Source organism: Salvelinus fontinalis, chromosome 12 (genome assembly GCF_029448725.1).
Source record: "Salvelinus fontinalis isolate EN_2023a chromosome 12, ASM2944872v1, whole genome shotgun sequence".
Taxonomy (NCBI): Eukaryota; Metazoa; Chordata; class Actinopteri; order Salmoniformes; family Salmonidae; genus Salvelinus; species Salvelinus fontinalis.
This window is the reverse complement of record NC_074676.1, coordinates 53,158,578-53,176,305: the sequence shown is the minus strand read 5'-3', so window position 1 is coordinate 53,176,305 and position 17,728 is coordinate 53,158,578. Positions and strand designations below refer to the sequence as shown.

The 17,728-nt window shown below is 46.8% G+C and overlaps 1 protein-coding gene across 3 annotated transcripts in view; it reads left to right on the top strand.

Annotated features, from left to right (window-relative positions):
- LOC129867596 (zinc finger protein 423) overlaps positions 1 to 17,728 on the top strand; it is a 152,416-nt gene that overhangs the window by 8,563 nt on the left and 126,125 nt on the right. For 2 of the 3 annotated variants that reach the window (XM_055941101.1, XM_055941102.1), the window contains exon 2: positions 16,958 to 17,020. The exons of the other annotated variant lie outside the window; for it this stretch is intronic. In XM_055941101.1, coding sequence (XP_055797076.1) covers positions 16,958 to 17,020 — 63 coding nt within the window. The remainder of the gene's footprint in view (positions 1 to 16,957; positions 17,021 to 17,728) is intronic. 3 annotated transcript variants of the gene reach the window in all.

The following is a 17,728-nucleotide window of genomic DNA, read 5'->3' as shown; positions in this document are numbered from 1 at the left end:
CTGTGTTTTGCAGTATAGTGCTGTGATACAGCTTCTCATTAATCACAGTAATAACCTTCTTTCTCTGTGTTTTGCAGTATAGTGCTGTGATACAGCTTCTCATTAATCACAGTAATAACCTTCTTTCTCTGTGTTTTGCAGTATAGTGCTGTGATACAGCTTCTCTTCATTCCCACTTGGAACCTCACACCACATAAAACTTTTAAGCTCAGACAGAATTATCCCTTATTGTATGGCCCTCCTGTATGCTGGCCTCTGTGAATGCCTAGTCCTTGATGTTAGTCAAGGACTCGTGTTTTTCTTATTTCTTTTCATTCAGTTCCTCTGTCAAAAGGCGAGAACCCCTTACAGAGCCCAGAATAATTCACCTTGCAAACAGCAGAGTGAGGAGCGGGAAAGAAACGAGTTGCTCTCGATTTCACAAGTCGCTCTCAATTTCACCAGTCAATTGTAAATTACATTTACATCTGATATGTTTTCATTTCCCTATTACAGTCTTGTCTATGGTGCATTTTCACTTAAAACACATGCATTGTTGAATGGTGAGCTACTTATAGATGGTGTTCCCATGAGAGAAAGAGAGCGATGGGGGAAAGGTTCACTCTCTCTCTTTCCCTCCCCCACAACGACACCCTCCTTTCTCACACATTTTCTAACAGTACTGTTATATGAGAAATATTGAAAGTCAAATAAAATTATCTAAATGAAGGTCTCGAAACAGTGTGTGTGTGAATGGAGTCCATATGTTTATGTGTGAAGATGAGGATGAGGATGAGGCCTCTGCTCACAGCTCCGAGTCACAGCTCTTTGTTATTCTACTTCCAAGGCCATGAGTGACTGCAGGCCAGTTAAGGATAAGAAGTGGGTGGGAGAATGGGGTGCAGATGTGTGTGAGAGAGGTATCCAGGGGAGAGCTAGAGATGTTTGTGTTTAAGAGGGGAAGTTTAGTTGTAGTCTAATGTTGATTGAGCCAACCACGCAGTATCTGTGAAGAGATGGCTGTTTAGCACTATGCACTGGAACCATCTATCTGAGAATGTGCCACTCTGGGGCTGTCTTTATATTGTCAGTGTCTCAGAGGCTTTTGAGTCCATCACTCAGACTACACAAAGGTGTGTGAAGGAAGGATTCAAAAGAGGAGAACATTCTAAAATCTGTTTTTTCTTGCTTGTTTTTCTTTCCCCTAATAAATGCTTAATGTCACCATCAAACAGGGGCTAAGAGATAGAGTGAGAGTCTGCAGAAAGAGACTAGGAGATAGCCGAGTGAGAGGACTGGACTGTGGGCCCTGTGTGTTGGTTGATGGATCTTTGCTTTAAAAATGTACAGTCTAGGCCTGTCTCAGCCTGCGGGTCCAGCCGTGTTGATGGGCAGTCCAGGGACCATCCTCTCCTCTTCCCAAAACAATACAATACCATTCTAAAGTTTGGACACACCTACTCACTCAAGGGTTTTTCTCAAATTTTTACTATTTTCTACATTGTAGACTAATAGTGAAGACATCAGAACTATGAAATAACACATATGGAATCATGTAGTAACCAAAAAAGTGTTAAACAAATCCAAATATATTTTATTTTTGAGATTCTTCAAAGTAGCCACCCTTTGCCTTGATGACAGCTTTGCACCCTCTTGGCATTCTCTCAACCAGCTACACCTGGAATGCTTTTCCAACATTCTTGAAGGAGTTCCCACATATGCTGAGCACTTGTTGGCTGCTTTTCCTTCACTCTGCGGTCCAACTGCTCCCAATCCATCTCAATTGGGTTGAGGTTGGGTGATTGTGGAGGCCAGGTCCTCTGATGTAGCACTCTGTCACTCCCCTTCCTGGTCAAATAGCCCTTACACAGCCCGGAGGTGTGTTTTGGGTCATTGTCCTTTTACAAACAAATGATAGTCCAATTTATCGCAAACCAGATAGGATGGCGTATCCCTGCAGAATGCTATGGTAGCCATGCTGGTTAAGTGTGCCTTAAATTCTAAATAAATCACAGTGTCACCAGTAAAGCTCTCAAACACCATCACAACTCCTCCTCCATGCTTCACGGTGAGAACCACACATGCGGAGATCATCCGTTCACCTACTCTCCAGAAATCTCAAATTTGGACTCCTCAGACCAAAGGACAGATTTCCACCTGTCTAATGTCCATTGCACATGTTTCTTGGCCCAAGCAAGTCTCTTCTTCTTATTGATGTCCTTTAGTAGTGGTTTCTTTGCAGCAATTCGACCATGAAGGCCTGATTCACACAGTCTCCTCTGAACAGTTGATGTTGAGATGTGTCTGTTACTTGAACTCTGTGAAGCATTTATTTGGGCTGCAATCTGAGGTGCAGTTAACGTATTCTTTGCAGCAGAGGTAACTCTGGGTCTTGCTTTCCTTTGGCGGTCCTCATGAGAGCCATTTTCATCATAGCGCTTGATGTTTTTTTCGACAGAAATGTTCTGTTTTGACTGACCTTCATGTCTTGTCATAAGGTGAATGCACCAATTTGTAAGTCGCTCTGGATAAGAGCGTCTGCTAAATGACTTAAATGTTAAATGTCTTAAAGTAATGATGGACTGTCATTTCTCTTTGCTTATTTGTGCTTTGTTCTTGCCATAATATGGACTTGATCTTTTACCAAATAGGGCTATCTTCTGTATACGACCCCTACTTTGTCACAACACAATTGATTGGCTCAAATGCATTAAGGAGGAAAGAAATTCCACAAATGTACTTTTAACAAGGCACACCTGTTAATTGAAATGCATTCCAGGTGGCTACCTTGTGAAGCTGGTTGAGAGAATGCTACTGAAGAGTAGTAGTTGGTAGTTATTAGGGTTTTGCATTGTTTCATGCACCTTTACTTCAACTTCACCTGTAAGCCTTTCCCTTTCTATGCATGGGCTATTTGGCTATACTTAGTGCCAGTGATTGAGGAGACTAGTGTTGGTGAACGTTGAATGTGTTTGTGTTTTGGGATAGGAGGAACCTTCCGATGCCACACCAAGCATGCAGACCGGCAGCAGGCTGTGTGAGGAGTGTGAGGCTACGGGTCTCAGAAGGAGCGTGACTGCAGAGTTAATCTGTCCTCCAGTGATATGAGCGCCACAAAGCTCTTCCAGAAAGGGGCCTGCTGTAATGCCTAATCAAGTCTGTATCAAACTAAATAATGCCTTAGCGTGAAATTGGAATCTCAAGTCAAAAAGCACTCCCCAGCCTGTACTACAGGATAAGGCAATTAAGGGTCCCCATTCTGCCTCTCTCTCCCAAGCAGCCCGGGGTCCTCTGTGAGTCTGATGCCATTGTCATTGTGTGTTTCTGTGTGTGTGTATGCATCTTGGGGTCGGTGAATGTGTGTATCTCCCTAAGTGCTTGTGTCTGTCTCTCTGCATGTCTGTGTTTATCTGTATGTCTGTGTGTCTCTGCATGTCTGTATGTCTCTGCATGTCTGTGTGTCTCTGCATGTCTGTGTGTCTCTTTGTGTCTGTTTCCCTCTACATATGTGCATATGTCTCTCTGTGTGAATGTCTCTACCTGTCTCTCTGCATGTCTTTATGAGTGTCGTCTGTCTCTATCTGTAGGTGCGTCTGAGCAGTAGGGTACAGTATTGTTTGGTGTTGGTGTAACTCTGTGCAGCACATCTATTCCTGGAGGGTCTCATGAGGGTCTCTAATCCAGAGAGGCCTTCCTCCTCCTCCTCCTCCTCCTCCTAGGTCACCAGTCAAATGCTGCCTTTTTGGATGGGGAGCTAGTGTGGAGACAGGGACAGCATTTTCTCTTTCTTTGTCTCGTCCCCTTCTAATGGCACCATAGTGTAGCATTTGGAACGTGAATACTTCGTCGCTCCCCCAGTGGGTTCTGTTGTGAACCCGTGTCGCATTCAATGACAGCGGGAGGCAGCCCTTGTGATTTAATCATGTCTGCTTTTGTCTTCACACGTTTTCCTATTCCTTTTTTCTACCCCCCTCTCCCTCCCTCCTTCATTCTCTCTTCCTCTCTCTCTGCTGTTTTATGTACATGCTGGAGGTATATTGAAACCATTTCGCCCTCTGCTCTGACAGTTGAGGAAAAAAACACATTTGAAGATCGAGAGGCCCTTTAATCTTCTCTGTTGTCTGCTCCCTAACATGACGGAGACGTGTTTGTGTGAGTGCGTGTCAGGGTGCCCGAGTGTGTGTGTGTATAAATATAAAGTTGAGTGTGGCTCTCTCTTGGTGTTGAGAGGTGGATTTGTTGTTGGCTGATAAGCTCTTGGCACTGTATCTAAGGAGGAGTGTGTGGATTCCTTAGCTGCCTGAGACAACGATGGAGCAGGCAGGCGGAGAAGGGACAGAATCAAAAGGAAGGGGGAGAGTTGACACTGCAACCAGGGCTTTCCTCAGGAAACGCCTGCTGACGAGAAGAGTGAGAAACACGTCACAGCATAGCCAGGAGTGTGACATGTGTACAAAGGGGATGTGTGTGTGTGTGTGTGAGAGAAATAAATACACGGGACCTATCCTGTGAGTGGAAACAACAGAATGGGCCTATCTAAAGGAAACCGTCTTCCATTTCCCTTTGGCCCTTTTCTCCCTTCCACTGAGTCACCAGTATCCCAGCTCTCACATGACCGTGGTTTCAGACCCTGTACTAACAGAGCGTGTTTAGTGCACTTGTGTGTTTGTCTCTGTTCAAACCAGTGAACAGAGTGATCAGAGCCTTCCCCACCTGACACCGCTCAGCTCCGCTGAGAGACCAGCCAGGTGGATCCTGTCCTGCTGTGGAACTCTGCTTTGTGGAGGAATGTAGTAGGCATTCTACTCCTCCATTGACTCTCTCTGAGAAGAAAAGGCATAGGCCTGTATCTGGCGATTTGTGTCTGGGGTTGGTTCTGCCAGTGCTCCTCTAGTTGTAGAGCTGGGCCTAAGGCGGAGTCTTGGCGTGGGTGCTGCTGCTTGCGTGCTCCAGGCTAGAGAGAGAAAGTGAGTGAGTGATCAAGCCAGGGAGACGGTCTGCTCTTCACAGAGCTCTGCTTGGCTCCAACTAGCCAGGTTCTCCCCAGGGCATCAGCCAAGACCTGCCTGAGGAAACAGAACCTAAAACCCCACAACCGCTGCTAGTAGCCATCTACCCACACTTCCATCCTCAGCTCTTCCACCCCTATTCTCACTTCCTCTCTCTCTATAGCTCTTTCCATTCTTGCTTGTCCTTCAGTCCTCCGGCATTCTCCAGCCTCTAGACCCATAAACCCTTACTCCTGTAGAGAGGGGGTGTAGGGGTACACGAGGGGGGGCTAGTGGGGGGAGGGGGAGCAGCTGGACGGCTCAGCAGGATTTTGGAGCCGCAATGTCCTCTGTGAGAGAGACAGAGCTGTGGGCCCCGTCAGGATTTGTGTTCTTTCTCTGTGCTATCTAAGCTCTCTGCTGTTTTCCCCCTTTACCCATTTGTGTTTTTTTGGCCAGTGGTGATGGTTTGTGTTTTTAGGGCTGTAGAGCAGTTGCAGTACTGATAAAAGAATTTGGTTAATCAGCTTCTGTCCCTGTCCCATGGTGGTGGCTTGGAGGACAGGCCATTGAAGTTAGAGCTCCGGACGGCTTGGGCTGCAGATTGGCATCACGCTTGGTCAGTGGTGGCACAGTGCCCCACAGACCAGAGGGACACTACAGCCAGCCAATGAGAGATCCTCTCTCAGCCCGCCCTTGCGCAGGGGAGCACCCTGGGAATTGCCATCCCTGCCATTGTGCCCATTTGATGGGGGTTTGGGGAGTAAGGAGAAGGTAGGGCTGACAATGTGGCCCTGCATGTGTTCTGTTGAAGCTGTCATACTGTGTTCAACCATGTTGGATCTTGCCTAGCCATCTTGTCTCAAGAGGACCCCAATGGAAATAAGTCCCAGACTTTATTTTGTTATCCTCCATGAATTTACTCATGTGCATGTATGGCTTTTTCAAATTTTACGCATGCTAGCGAAAACAAATGGTTGAATAATAAACTAAGCCATAGACTGCTGCATACATTTATGCAGCAGTCTATGGAATCACATACAGCCATGGGCTGCCCTCTACTCTCCCATCACTTTCATTAATGACATTAGCTCTGTAAATATTCGTTTTGAATGGCATGTTTTCTCAGTTATGACTTCATTGTTGTTGTCTTTCTGTTAGTGGTGAGTTGGTTTAGTCTTTCCCTGTGGAAGTCACAACGTGCCAGTGGCTGCTGTCCTTCTAGTCAAGACTACAATGATGTTCAGCTCTCTTCACTGGCAGAGGAATCCTCTTTTATTCCAGTTGTGTGTGTTTGTGTGTCTCCGCACGATGCAGTGAGCCGCAAGAGTGAACACGGTCTAGCACCAAGCCCTAATCCCCCAACTGTGTATGTATGTTACAGGATGAGAGAGGGTGAGACAGGCAGAGTCAATAAGAGTTTCATGAGTGAATGTGTGTGTAGGAGAACGGGAGAGCATTTGTGTGTGTGTGTGTGTGTGTGTGTGTGTGTGTGTGTGTGTGTGTGTGTGTGTGTGTGTGTGTGTGTGTGTGTGTGTGTGTGTGTGTGTGTGTGTGTGTGTGTGTGTGTGTGTGTGTGTGTGTGTGTGTGTGTGTGTGTCAGATAAGGTGAGCAGGGCTGTGTGTGTGTCAGATCAGGTGAGCAGGGCTGTGTGTGTGTCAGATCAGGTGAGCAGGGCTGTGTGTGTGTCAGATCAGGTGAGCAGGGCTGTGTGTGCTTCAGATCAGGTGAGCAGGGCTGTGTGTGTGTCAGATCAGGTGAGCAGGGCTGTGTGTGTGTCAGATCAGGTGAGAAGGGCTGTGTGTGTGTCAGATCAGGTGAGCAGGGCTGTGTGTGCTTCAGATCAGGTGAGCAGGGCTGTGTGTGTGTCAGATCAGGTGAGCAGGGCTGTGTGTGCGTCAGATCAGGTGAGCAGGGCTGTGTGTGTGTCAGATCAGGTGAGCAGGGCTCTGAGTGTGTGTGTGTGTGTCAGATTAGGTGAGCAGGGCTGTGTGTGTGTGTCAGATCAGGTGAGCAGGGCTGTGTGTGTGTGTGTCAGATTAGGTGAGCAGGGCTGTGTGTGTGTGCATGTGTGTGTCAGATCAGGTGAGCAGGGCTGTGTGTGTGTGTCAGATCAGGTGAGCAGGGCTGTGTGTGTGAGCAGATGTGTACAGTCAGTAGCATTGCTTGCTCCCTAGGGGGGTTTGGTCCATCACATGCAGACTGCACTGTGCATGTCCACATCATTCTCCCAGCTATTAAAAGCCATTAAGCCATGCAGAACAAGCCAGACTTTTATCTTTTATTAATTATCTTGAAACCCAAGCCCTGCCGTCTTTCCCTCTGCTATGTCTATGGAAAAACTATATCTATAGCTTAGTGCCGTGTGTGAGGTCCAGTTGTACCGGACCATTATGTTTGAGAAGACACAAGTACACCATTAGTAAAAAGGACAGTAATCAGCCACACTAAATAGTCAGGCAGCCCTTAGATGTTAGTGTTCTGTCTGTCTTGGGTTTGTTCAGGTTGCATTCTACCAGTCTGACCTGGTATGTGAGTTGAAGAGAAGTCAACACCCAAATGCTTTTAAAAGAGAACAGAGAGAACTTTCATGTTTCTGTATTATGAGGAGGATGAGGAGGGAGGCACTCTCTTTTTCTCTCTGTCTGTTTTACATATTTATAGAGATGGAGCTCCACCTTATGTGTGGAGATGAAACTGCCATCATTCAGGTACAATGGGGTGGGGATTGCAAATGGTATGTGTGTGTGTGTAGCTCTGTGGACAAGAGGCCTGATTGTGTGTGGACTGCGCCATAGCTGCTTGTTGCGATGCTGTGTAGTGTGGGGGGTATGTGCTGTGGTAAGACCTCCCGGGTGGCGCAGTGGTCTAGGGCACTGCATCGCAGTGCTAGCTGCGCCACCAGAGTCTCTGGGTTCACCCCCAGGCTGGGCTGGGCTGGGTTCGCGCCCAGGCTCTGTCGCAGCCGGCCGCAACCGGGAGGTCCGTGGGGCGACGCACAATTGACACGGCGTCGTCCGGGTTAGGGAGGGTTTGGCCGGTAGGGATATCCTTGTCTCAGTATGTAAAAATGTAATAAAATGTATGCACTCTACTGTAAGTCGCTCTGGATAAGAGTGTCTGCTAAATGACTAAAATGTAATGTAAATGTAAATGTAAGTTGGTGCAGGGCCTGGGTGGTGGGCCTGTGAATCCAGTGAGCGTCCATGTTAATGAAGGGATCTGACGGAGGCTCTAGCAGGGCTCTGCTCTGGGCCGCAACAAACTCCTGCTTCCTGTCGGGTAGGCTCCCAAGGTGTTGCGCGCAGTTTTGTTCTTAAAGAAACACGCATACACATACTCTGGTACACACACACACTCACACACACACACAGGCCTGTATACTCACACACACTATCGGATGCATTGACATTCATACACTCACACATGCTCTGTACAACACACACACATCTGCAAATGGGGGGGCTGCTAATGGCTTCCAGTGGGAGAGGGGGAGAGCAGGGTTTTATCCCTTAAGTGTAGAAGACAATCAGACAGAATGGCCGGGGGCCAGCAGCAGGGCTGTGCGGCCCTCCTCTCCTGGCCAGGGGAGCAACTCCACACACATTAGGTATTCTGTGTCTACCTCTCCTGCAGACGGCTGCAGTGGAGCTGGGCCCAGGTGAGACCACTTGCTCTCTCTCTCCCTCTACCACTCTCTCTCCAGTGCTCTCTTTCTCCATCAATCTCTCTCTCTGCTGCGCTCTCTCTCTGGTTAGGTCTGCAGCGCTCTCTCATATAGCTCCCACACTTACTGTTAGATTGTTCATTATCCGATCTGCATAATATAGTAGCCTTTTATCTCTCTCCATCCTGTCTTTCTGTCTATGTCTAGCACTATAGCCTCATACTCTGCAGTGTGCTAACAGAAGGACAAGGCTGCAGACTGAGGCTGCCTTACCTGCAGTCTCTTTGTTAATGAAAGGCCCTACCCTGGGTAGACAGGAGCACAGTTGTGTGTTTCTCTGCTAGAGTGTGTGTTTGGGGTTGTATGAACAGGCTGTGGTAGGTTCTTTGTCTGATAGGGGGGTCTGGGTGTGTGCCCTGAGGTCCCTTGCACCCTGTTTGCTTTGTGTGGAGGTGCACATGCACCATTCCTTGGAAAAATAGAAGCTCTCATTTAGAAAAAGCACAATTAGAACACAACGCCCCCCCATGGGTACATGGTCTTGTAGAGTAAATTCACGCTTGCTGTTTGTGATGTCGTCGAGAATGACTCATTTGATCTCTACCCTCGCGCTATTCGCTGCTATGCTGATTTCCGTGTTGCCGACAGCAACGCTGCCATAGCTACATAATGTTGCAGCTTAACACTGCTTAACAGGGCCCAGAAATGCAAATAGCAGCACGCACTCCAACCACCACAGCAGCAATTAACAGAAGAGGAATTTCAATAATATAGAAATAAATTGTATCAAGGATTGGGTTTGTGTGTTTGTGTGTGCCCCATGGGGGGATCTGTGTTTTTTTCCTCCCTCCTCTTAAATAAAAGTTTAACGAGAGCAGGAGGGAGAGGAGCCAGCCCCTGCAATGTTGCTAAACACAATGTCCTCTCTTTGGGAGCTAGGAGCTTGTTAACCCATCTGTACCTGCCTCACATACTCAGCTTAACATTCAACATACAGGTGTTTAGAGCGGGGAGGGGACTGTTGTAGTGGAACAGTCTGGAAGGAACCTGGTAGGAAGTTCTCATCAGCCTATACCAATACTGGGTACACCCAATCTAGAACTTAGGTTATGGTTTGTGGAAATGGTCCCAGTTGGTGAAAGAGGGGCTAAAACACACCTCAGTGGTGAGTTTCTGGTTGTTGAGTTATAGGTATCAGTTTCCCATTTCTCTCACAGCCTCGATGTGTGTTTTGGCAAAGGCTGGTCAGTGTGCATAGGAAACCGATGGTATCCAAGGTAACCAATTGAAACATGCTGGAGTCATTAAACCACCCGTTCCTCTCACAGGGCTGTTTTACTGTAGGTTAATGATGTCACAGAGTTTCTGAGGGAATTTAAAATCAGGGGAGGGACCTACTGTATAAAGTCATCTGTATATACTTCCCCTGCCTTACATTCTCTACCTGCCGCTGTCTAGCAGTCTCCCCCTCCACTACTCTCCCACTCTCTCTACCTGCCGCTGGCTTCAGGGTTCACATGAACAGTGCTCGGTACTAGTGATGCACCGATATGACATTTTTGGCCGATAGCGATATCAAATATTTTCCTTGCCAAAAAAACGATACAGATAACCGATATTAAACATTTTAGCTGCCTTTTAAGCATTCTAGGACAGTTAAATAGTTAACACACACACACACACATGGATGCAGCGGTCTAAGGCACTGCATCTCAGTGCAAGAGGCGTCACCACAGTCCCTGGTTTGAATCCAGGCTGTATCACATCCGTCCGTGATTGGGAGTCCCATAGGGTGGCGCACAATTGGCCCAGTGTCGTCCGGGTTAGGGTTAGGGTTTGGCTGGGGTAGGCCTTCATTGTAATTAAGAATTTGTTCTTAGCTGACTTGCCTAGTTAATTAAAGGTTACAAACACACACCACACTGACCAAAAAGTTATTTTGTTGGAATTTACGTATGTTCCCATTACCAGCAAAACATTATCAAAACCTTTTTATTTCACTTGCTGTGCTGTTTTGTTGTTCATTTGCTCAGTCGTTTCACTCACAACCAGGATTTCTATGGAACGCTGTTTGGGTCTTTGTGTGTCAAAAAAGAAACACGCCAAACAACACTATCTGACTTGTCAAATAATCTTGTTGACCAATCAGGACCTGAATATGACTGCACGTCACATAATAATTTAACGCGTTCATACATTTTTTACGTAGTTATTAGACATTGATTACAGTATCACTCGTATTTTATATGTCACAGCGATTCATCGATACGTATGCTATGATGCTGGTAAAGTTGTCTCGTGCACCTACAGTGCTGGCCATAAAAAAAGCTACCATGGATGCTCATGGATGCAAACAATGTTCTTCCCCAAAAAGATAGTAAAACGACATCTGTTTCAGTAGCTATAGTTAGCTAGCTAACTACATAGCTAGGTGTCATCTAAAATAACCCTAATTTATAAGACAGGTCTTATTTGATTAATGGTGGTCAGACCCATCTATGTGAAGCTAGCCACAATAAGTATTAGCCACAATAGTGGACTTTGCGGTTAGCCTTCAAAATAAAAGTATGTCATTGACAGTGATGCAAATAGTAGAATTATGCCATAATTTAATAGATCATGCTAAACGAGGTTGGAATGTTATATAAAATCAATGAAAGAGAATAATTTGTTAATTTGACAAAAATCTGTTGAATTCACCCTGGATGTATTATACTTTAGAATTGCATTGGGGGCATACTTATTTCACTTACCTATAGATTGTGGATCAATGACATGGGGTATCAGTCTACTCCGTGACACCCAGATAACATTAGTGTCGTAGCTCTTATTGCGGGACACTGAAACAAGTGAATTGAGACACATTTATTATCAACCTATGTGTATTGAACACTATTCCCGAGGAAAACCAATAATGCGGGGATGTTTTGGAGTCTGATAACTCTGAGGACGTTGGGGAAAAAATATATTGGGTATTGAGTAGACTGATACCCCATTTCATTGATCCCCAATTCTTAGGTAAAACTGTAATAGATCAATAAGCATGTCAATACACACAATAGGCTGACTGGGGGGGTGATGTCCTAGAATTACAACGCTAATATTTACGTAAACTCTTCACAGTTGTGTTCTGTGGGTGTCACCGAGTAAACTGATACCTTGTTTAACATTATCTAGTCTAAAAATGGCATTATTCCACAAATTGTAACCTTCTGCATCACTTTCAAAGAGGTACTTTTATTTTGAAGGCAAACTGCAAATTCCACTATTGTGCCTAATCCTTATTGTGGCTAGCTTCACAACACATAAGCTGGTGCCATCGAGCCTCACTAGCCAGATGAAGCTAGCTGGCTGCTTATAATGTTAGCTTTGGGCGACAGGGTTAAGTAGCTGGCTAGCTATTTATTTTCATAAACTGAAGTTCAATTTCAATAGGTGAACAACAAGTGGCTACCTAGCTCATACTTACTCACAAGGATTCCTAAATCATTGCTAAGAATAATGAAAATGACTGCAGTTTCTGCTGGTCATTGTTTTCAGGCTGGTTGTATTGGTGCTAGCTAGGTACCAAGCTAAAGCTAGCTAGCTACCCCAGAAGTTGCGGTCAAACAAATAATGCTTTATTACCAACGTTATTACCAATTGTTGTCACGTTCTGACCTTAGTTCCTTTTTTATGTCTTTATTTTAGTTGGTCAGGGCATGAGTTGGGGTGGGTATTCTATGTTGTTTTTCTATGTTTTGTTCTGTTGTTATATTTCTATGTGTTTGGCCTAGTGTGGTTCTCAATCAGAGGCAGGTGTCAGTCGTTGTCTCTGATTGGGAGCCATATTTAGGTAGCCTGTTTTCTATTGTGTTTTGTGGGTGGTTGTTTCCTGTGTTAGTGTTTGCACCATACGGGACTGTTTCGGTTGTTTGTTTGTACTTTTGTTAAGTGTTCTGTTGATTTATTAAATATCTCATTATGGACACTTACCACGCTGCACATTGGTCCGATCCTTGCTACTCCTCCTCAGACGAAGAGGAAATTCGTTACATTTGTAAACACATCGTTCATGGCCAGTGTTTGCTTGTTTGCAGACTTTTTTGTACAGCTTTGACAGTGCTACTGATAGTAGTGGTGGCGCTAATCTTGCACGTGCAAATTCAGAACACACAACATTCTATAATAGAACTGTGTTATTTGACGTGTCAAATTACAAGCTTATTTAACGTGTGTTAGCAGTGACGCAGTTACGCCATTACTGTGTAATTCCGGTAGGGAAACAAATAGCGCACTTGGTAGTGTGTACTGGTGCTCGACCAGTCGGCGAAAGCCAACATCACCCACGACATAGAACGGTTGGTTGTCAAGGGCAATTAGTTATTTTATCTTGGCATTAATGGATTTCGCCTTAGTTGTCTCGCTGAACTGTTCTTACTCTTTCAAATAAATGGTCAACTTGTTGACTGCTCAATCCACACAGCAGATATTGTGGGCTAGGATAAGAATGCTGTGTTGCACATGTAGCTCTAAATTTTATGTGGCGTCATTACGTCATGTACCTACGTTATATAGGTATGCACGTCAGCTTGACATTGGTTTTGCACATTGGCGTTAAACTAGACATCGGGCCGATACCGATGTTGGCAATTTTAGCTAATATCGGTCGATTCCGATATGTTCACCGATATATCGTGCATCCCTACTTGGTACACATGGGACGCAGACAGGAGGAAGTCTGGAAATAAAATAAATATATCTGCTCTGCTAGTGAAGACGAGCATTTCCCCACAGTTAAATCACGAATATGCTTTTATTACAATGGTGTTTTTATCTCTTTTTAATGACCGTTTTCTTTATCTTCCCCCTTCTTTTTCTGTCTGTTTCTCTTGCTTTGTTTGGCTGCCTGGTAATCGTGGTGTGAGGTCTGTCTCTATCCTCCACTGGCTCTTTTCAGAATGTGTTTCTGGGAGTATGGGGTTGGTATCGCCCAGGACCCATCGCTCTGGGAAACGTCTGTATCACGTCCTGTGGTCCACATCTGTGGGGCCAAGCCCCAGAACTGGCCTTACCCTTGCACCCCTCCCTACCACTCTCTTACCCTGCCTCTCCATAGCAACAAGACTCAGTGTATGGCTGTTTGGTTGTATGATATCTTGTGTATGACTGTTTGGTTGTATGACAAGCTTGTAAAAATATGTTGGGTATTGAGTAGACTGATACCCCATTTAGTGTGAGTATCTGCATTGGACTGACGGGCGGCTCAGGCGGCTCCTGACTGAAGGGCGGCTCAGGCGGCTCCTGACTGACGGGCGGCTCAGGCGGCTCCTGACTGACGGGCGGCTCAGGTGGCTCAGGACAGACGGGCGGCTCAGGACAGACAGACGGGCGGCTCAGGCGGGCGGCTCAGGACAGACGGGCGGCTCAGGACAGACGGGCGGCTCAGGACAGACGGGCGGCTCAGGACAGGCGGGCGGCTCAGGACAGAAGGGCGGCTCAGGACAGACGGGCGGCTCTGGCTTGGAGAGAGAACCTGGAGGGAGGAGACGGAGAGACGGCCTAGTGCGTGGGGCTGCCACAGGAACTACCAGGCTGGGGAGACCTACAGGAGGCCTGGTGCTTGGAGGAGGCACCGGAAGGACCGGGCTGTGGGGGAGCACTGGAGCTCTGGTGCATACTACGTGCACCTCTCCCTTAGGCTCAATTCCCACATTTGCCCGGCACGAGCGGAACGCAGGCATAGGACGCACTGCACCCTCCCAGTGACCCGGAGACACAGCACGCAGAGCCGGCGCAGGATACCCTGGACTGAAACGGCTTACCGGAAACCAGACACGCTGAGCCGGCACAATACACCCTGGCTGGATGCCCACACTCGCATGACACTTACGGGAGGCTGTCCTATAGCGCATCGGGCTATGGGCGCGTACTGGCGACAACGTGCGCTTAACCGCATAACACGGTGCCTGACCTGTAACACGCTGCTTACAATAAGCACGAGGAGTCACACTCCCCGTGTGCCCCCCCCCCCCAAAAAAAAACATTTTGGGGGCTGCCTCTCGTGCCTGTCGTGCTGCCGCCTCATATCGCCGCCGCTCAGCTTTCGCTGCTTCCAGCTCTGCCTTGGGTCGGCGATATTCCCCAGCCTGTGCCCAGGGTCCTTTACCGTCCAAAATCTCCTCCCATGTCCAGGAGTCCAGAACTCGCTGCTGGGTCCTTCATTGGTAGGTGATTCTGTCATGCTCGTCGTGGGTGGAAGAAGAGGAGGACCAATGCGCAGCGTGGTAAGTGTCCTTATTGCTTTAATAAGAATACTGAACAAAAACAATAAAACGACAAACGAACAGTCCTGTACGGTGATGCAAAACACAGAACAGAAAATAATCACCCACAAAACACAATGAAAAACAGGCTACCTAAATATGGCTCCCAATCAGAGACAATGACTGACACCTGCCTCTGATTGAGAACCATACTAGGCCAAACACAGAAAATTACCTACAGAACAAAACATAGAAAAACAACATAGAATGCCCACCCCAACTCACGCCCTGACCAAACTAAAATAAAGACATAAAAAAGGAACTAAGGTCAGAACGTGACAATCTCAATAAGGTAAAAAAAAACATTTAGTGGGAAATAATTCCAAGAAAGCCCAGACCGATCAATACATGTCTGTGTTATCTCCATAATCTAATTGAGGTTTTAAAGTGGTTAAGGATCCTGTACGGTTCCCATCAGAGATGGATAGTTTTGCTGTATTACTCCCAGTACACTGTAGCTCTGTGTGGGAGGCTGGGGTCTGGTAGTGCTCAGATCTTCACTGGTTTTAGCTTGGGAGCTGTGTGGAGAGTTGTGTGCTTGTACGGGGTTATTGTGTGCTGTTGCCTGCAGGTTAACTGAGCACAGTAGTACTGGGTAGTTGTGTTTCTATAAAGCACCATCCCACCTTCTCTCCTCTAACCTGCTTTGCTCTCCTCTCTGCCTGACTACACTCCACTATTTCCCCTCTAATGAAGCGCTAAATGGAAGATGAGTGGAGCCCTGATTGGGTGTAATTTAGCGGTTTTCTTCCTCCACTGGGAAAGCAGTGTCTTCAGGAATTAACAATTCCACTGCACGCTAGACCTATTTAAAGAAGACCTCAGGTCAACTTTCTCTAGACTTCTACAGTCGTTGGTATTGGATGGCTTGACAAATTATATACTTTCTGAAAACACCTCGAGCTCAGTACCAGTTCTCTAGGAGGATCTAAGAGCAGGGTGGGCCCATACCACAGTCCTAATGGGACCATGATCCTGATCCAGCCCATAGTTTCCCACAAACATGCCTGAAGAGTTATCTCTCCTCAGAAACACCCAGACAGGTAACTCTCTAACCTAGGATGGAAAAATAGAAACATGGCCTGTGAGTCTCCTGTACTATGGGAATACTCCATTAATGGTGAAAAGGTACTACTGAAAGACACTGACGAGAGAGTGAGCTGCCAAATGGCAGCGCTTCAGCTTGAACAGAGTCCTGGCTACCTCAGGGAAGAGAATGAGAAGTAGAGAGGATGGGAGCGATGGAGAGAGATGTTATGGAGCAGAGTTGACCCCGGTCTTCCCGGGGTTTGGAAGCCTGCTGAGTTTTAGCTCTAGGCCATCAGCAACAAGGTCAGTCCTTTCGGAATTTGGAGTCTGGACTGGGCCTTCTGGCCTATACACTGGTCCCAGCACTGGATCTCTGGATCACACTCATGAAATGAACATGGGATGGTTGTAGAAAGGAAAACTGAGACTGTTGCCCTTGGCTTTGTAGGGGAGTATGAAATACAGTGTTATCTGGTCTGTTGAGGAGGTGAGGAGTCCACTCTGACCACCTCTGAGGAGGAGGGAGGGAGGGAGGGAGGGAGGGAGGGAGGGAGGGAGGGAGGGAGGGAGGAAGTCCTCATTGTGTCCTGACTACTGTCATTTCCTGTTTGTGTGCCAGCGGAGCTTCCTTCCTCAGCAGTGCCCAGGAAAACCTTCATCACAGTCTCTGTTCTGATCTGGTTGTTGTTGTTACATATTTCACTTCTGAAGTTAGTACACAAAACAAAACACAGAGAGCGCATTTACAGACACACAGTCACCTCAGGGTAGACAGACAGACAGGGGAGCTTTGATGTTTTCTCCCACCCAACCACCCAGCTAATGAATGATTTGAACACTTACTTTGATGTCTACCTTTGTGTTTTTAAGGCATGGTCATATGTGGAGTCAGATCAACCAAATATTAAAAGGATTTAATCCTATAGATACTGTATGGATTTCTAAGCATCCTCTCTCTCTCTCTCTCTCTCTCTCTCTCTCTCTCTAGCGGTGGAAGAAGGCGAGTCGTCAGAGTTTGCAGGGAACTGGGATTCATCGTCCGCCCAAACAGGTATCCTCTTTGTTATTGAAAGTGTGCAGGCAGGCAGCTGTCAGGTCCGCCACACGGATTAGATTCTATACTGTATGTCACATTCCAACTCTCCCACCATACAACCCACTGAATAGGAATCTATAATATCAATTCCACATGGCCCATAATGTTCTGCTGGGAGGGAGCGCAGGGAGAGGGGAATGAAAGAGGGAGGTATGGAGCGAGGGAGAGAAAGCTTTTCACAAGACTCAGGAGGCTGATGTCCAGACCTGGCAGGCAGGGCTCTGGCGCTCCACTGGTCTCACATCCTGTTTGAGGTTTTGGTGGTAAAGTAGTTGCACTGAATCAACGTCCCTGTCCTCCCTCCTCCCAGCCTGCTCTCTCCAGCTATTCACATAGGGCCTACAGCACAGCAGTAAGATGGGTTCATGATGGGCCCAAATAGCTTCATGGTGAATGCAATCAAGATCATTTTGTTCAATTTAATTTAAGGGCCCCTTTGGTTAAAGCATGGCGCCCACTTCAATGGTTTGACATGCAGTGCAGATCCACAGTAGCACCCTACATGGAGTCATTGGTATGGCTGTGTCAGGGCCTACCTTGAGATAATGCCACAGATAAATGGTTCCATTTTACAGAACACCGTATGAGGATGGTGGCTGCTTTTGGTGATGGTAACATGTTGGCCCTACTCGACTCTGAATGAGCCTGCAGTGTAACATTATG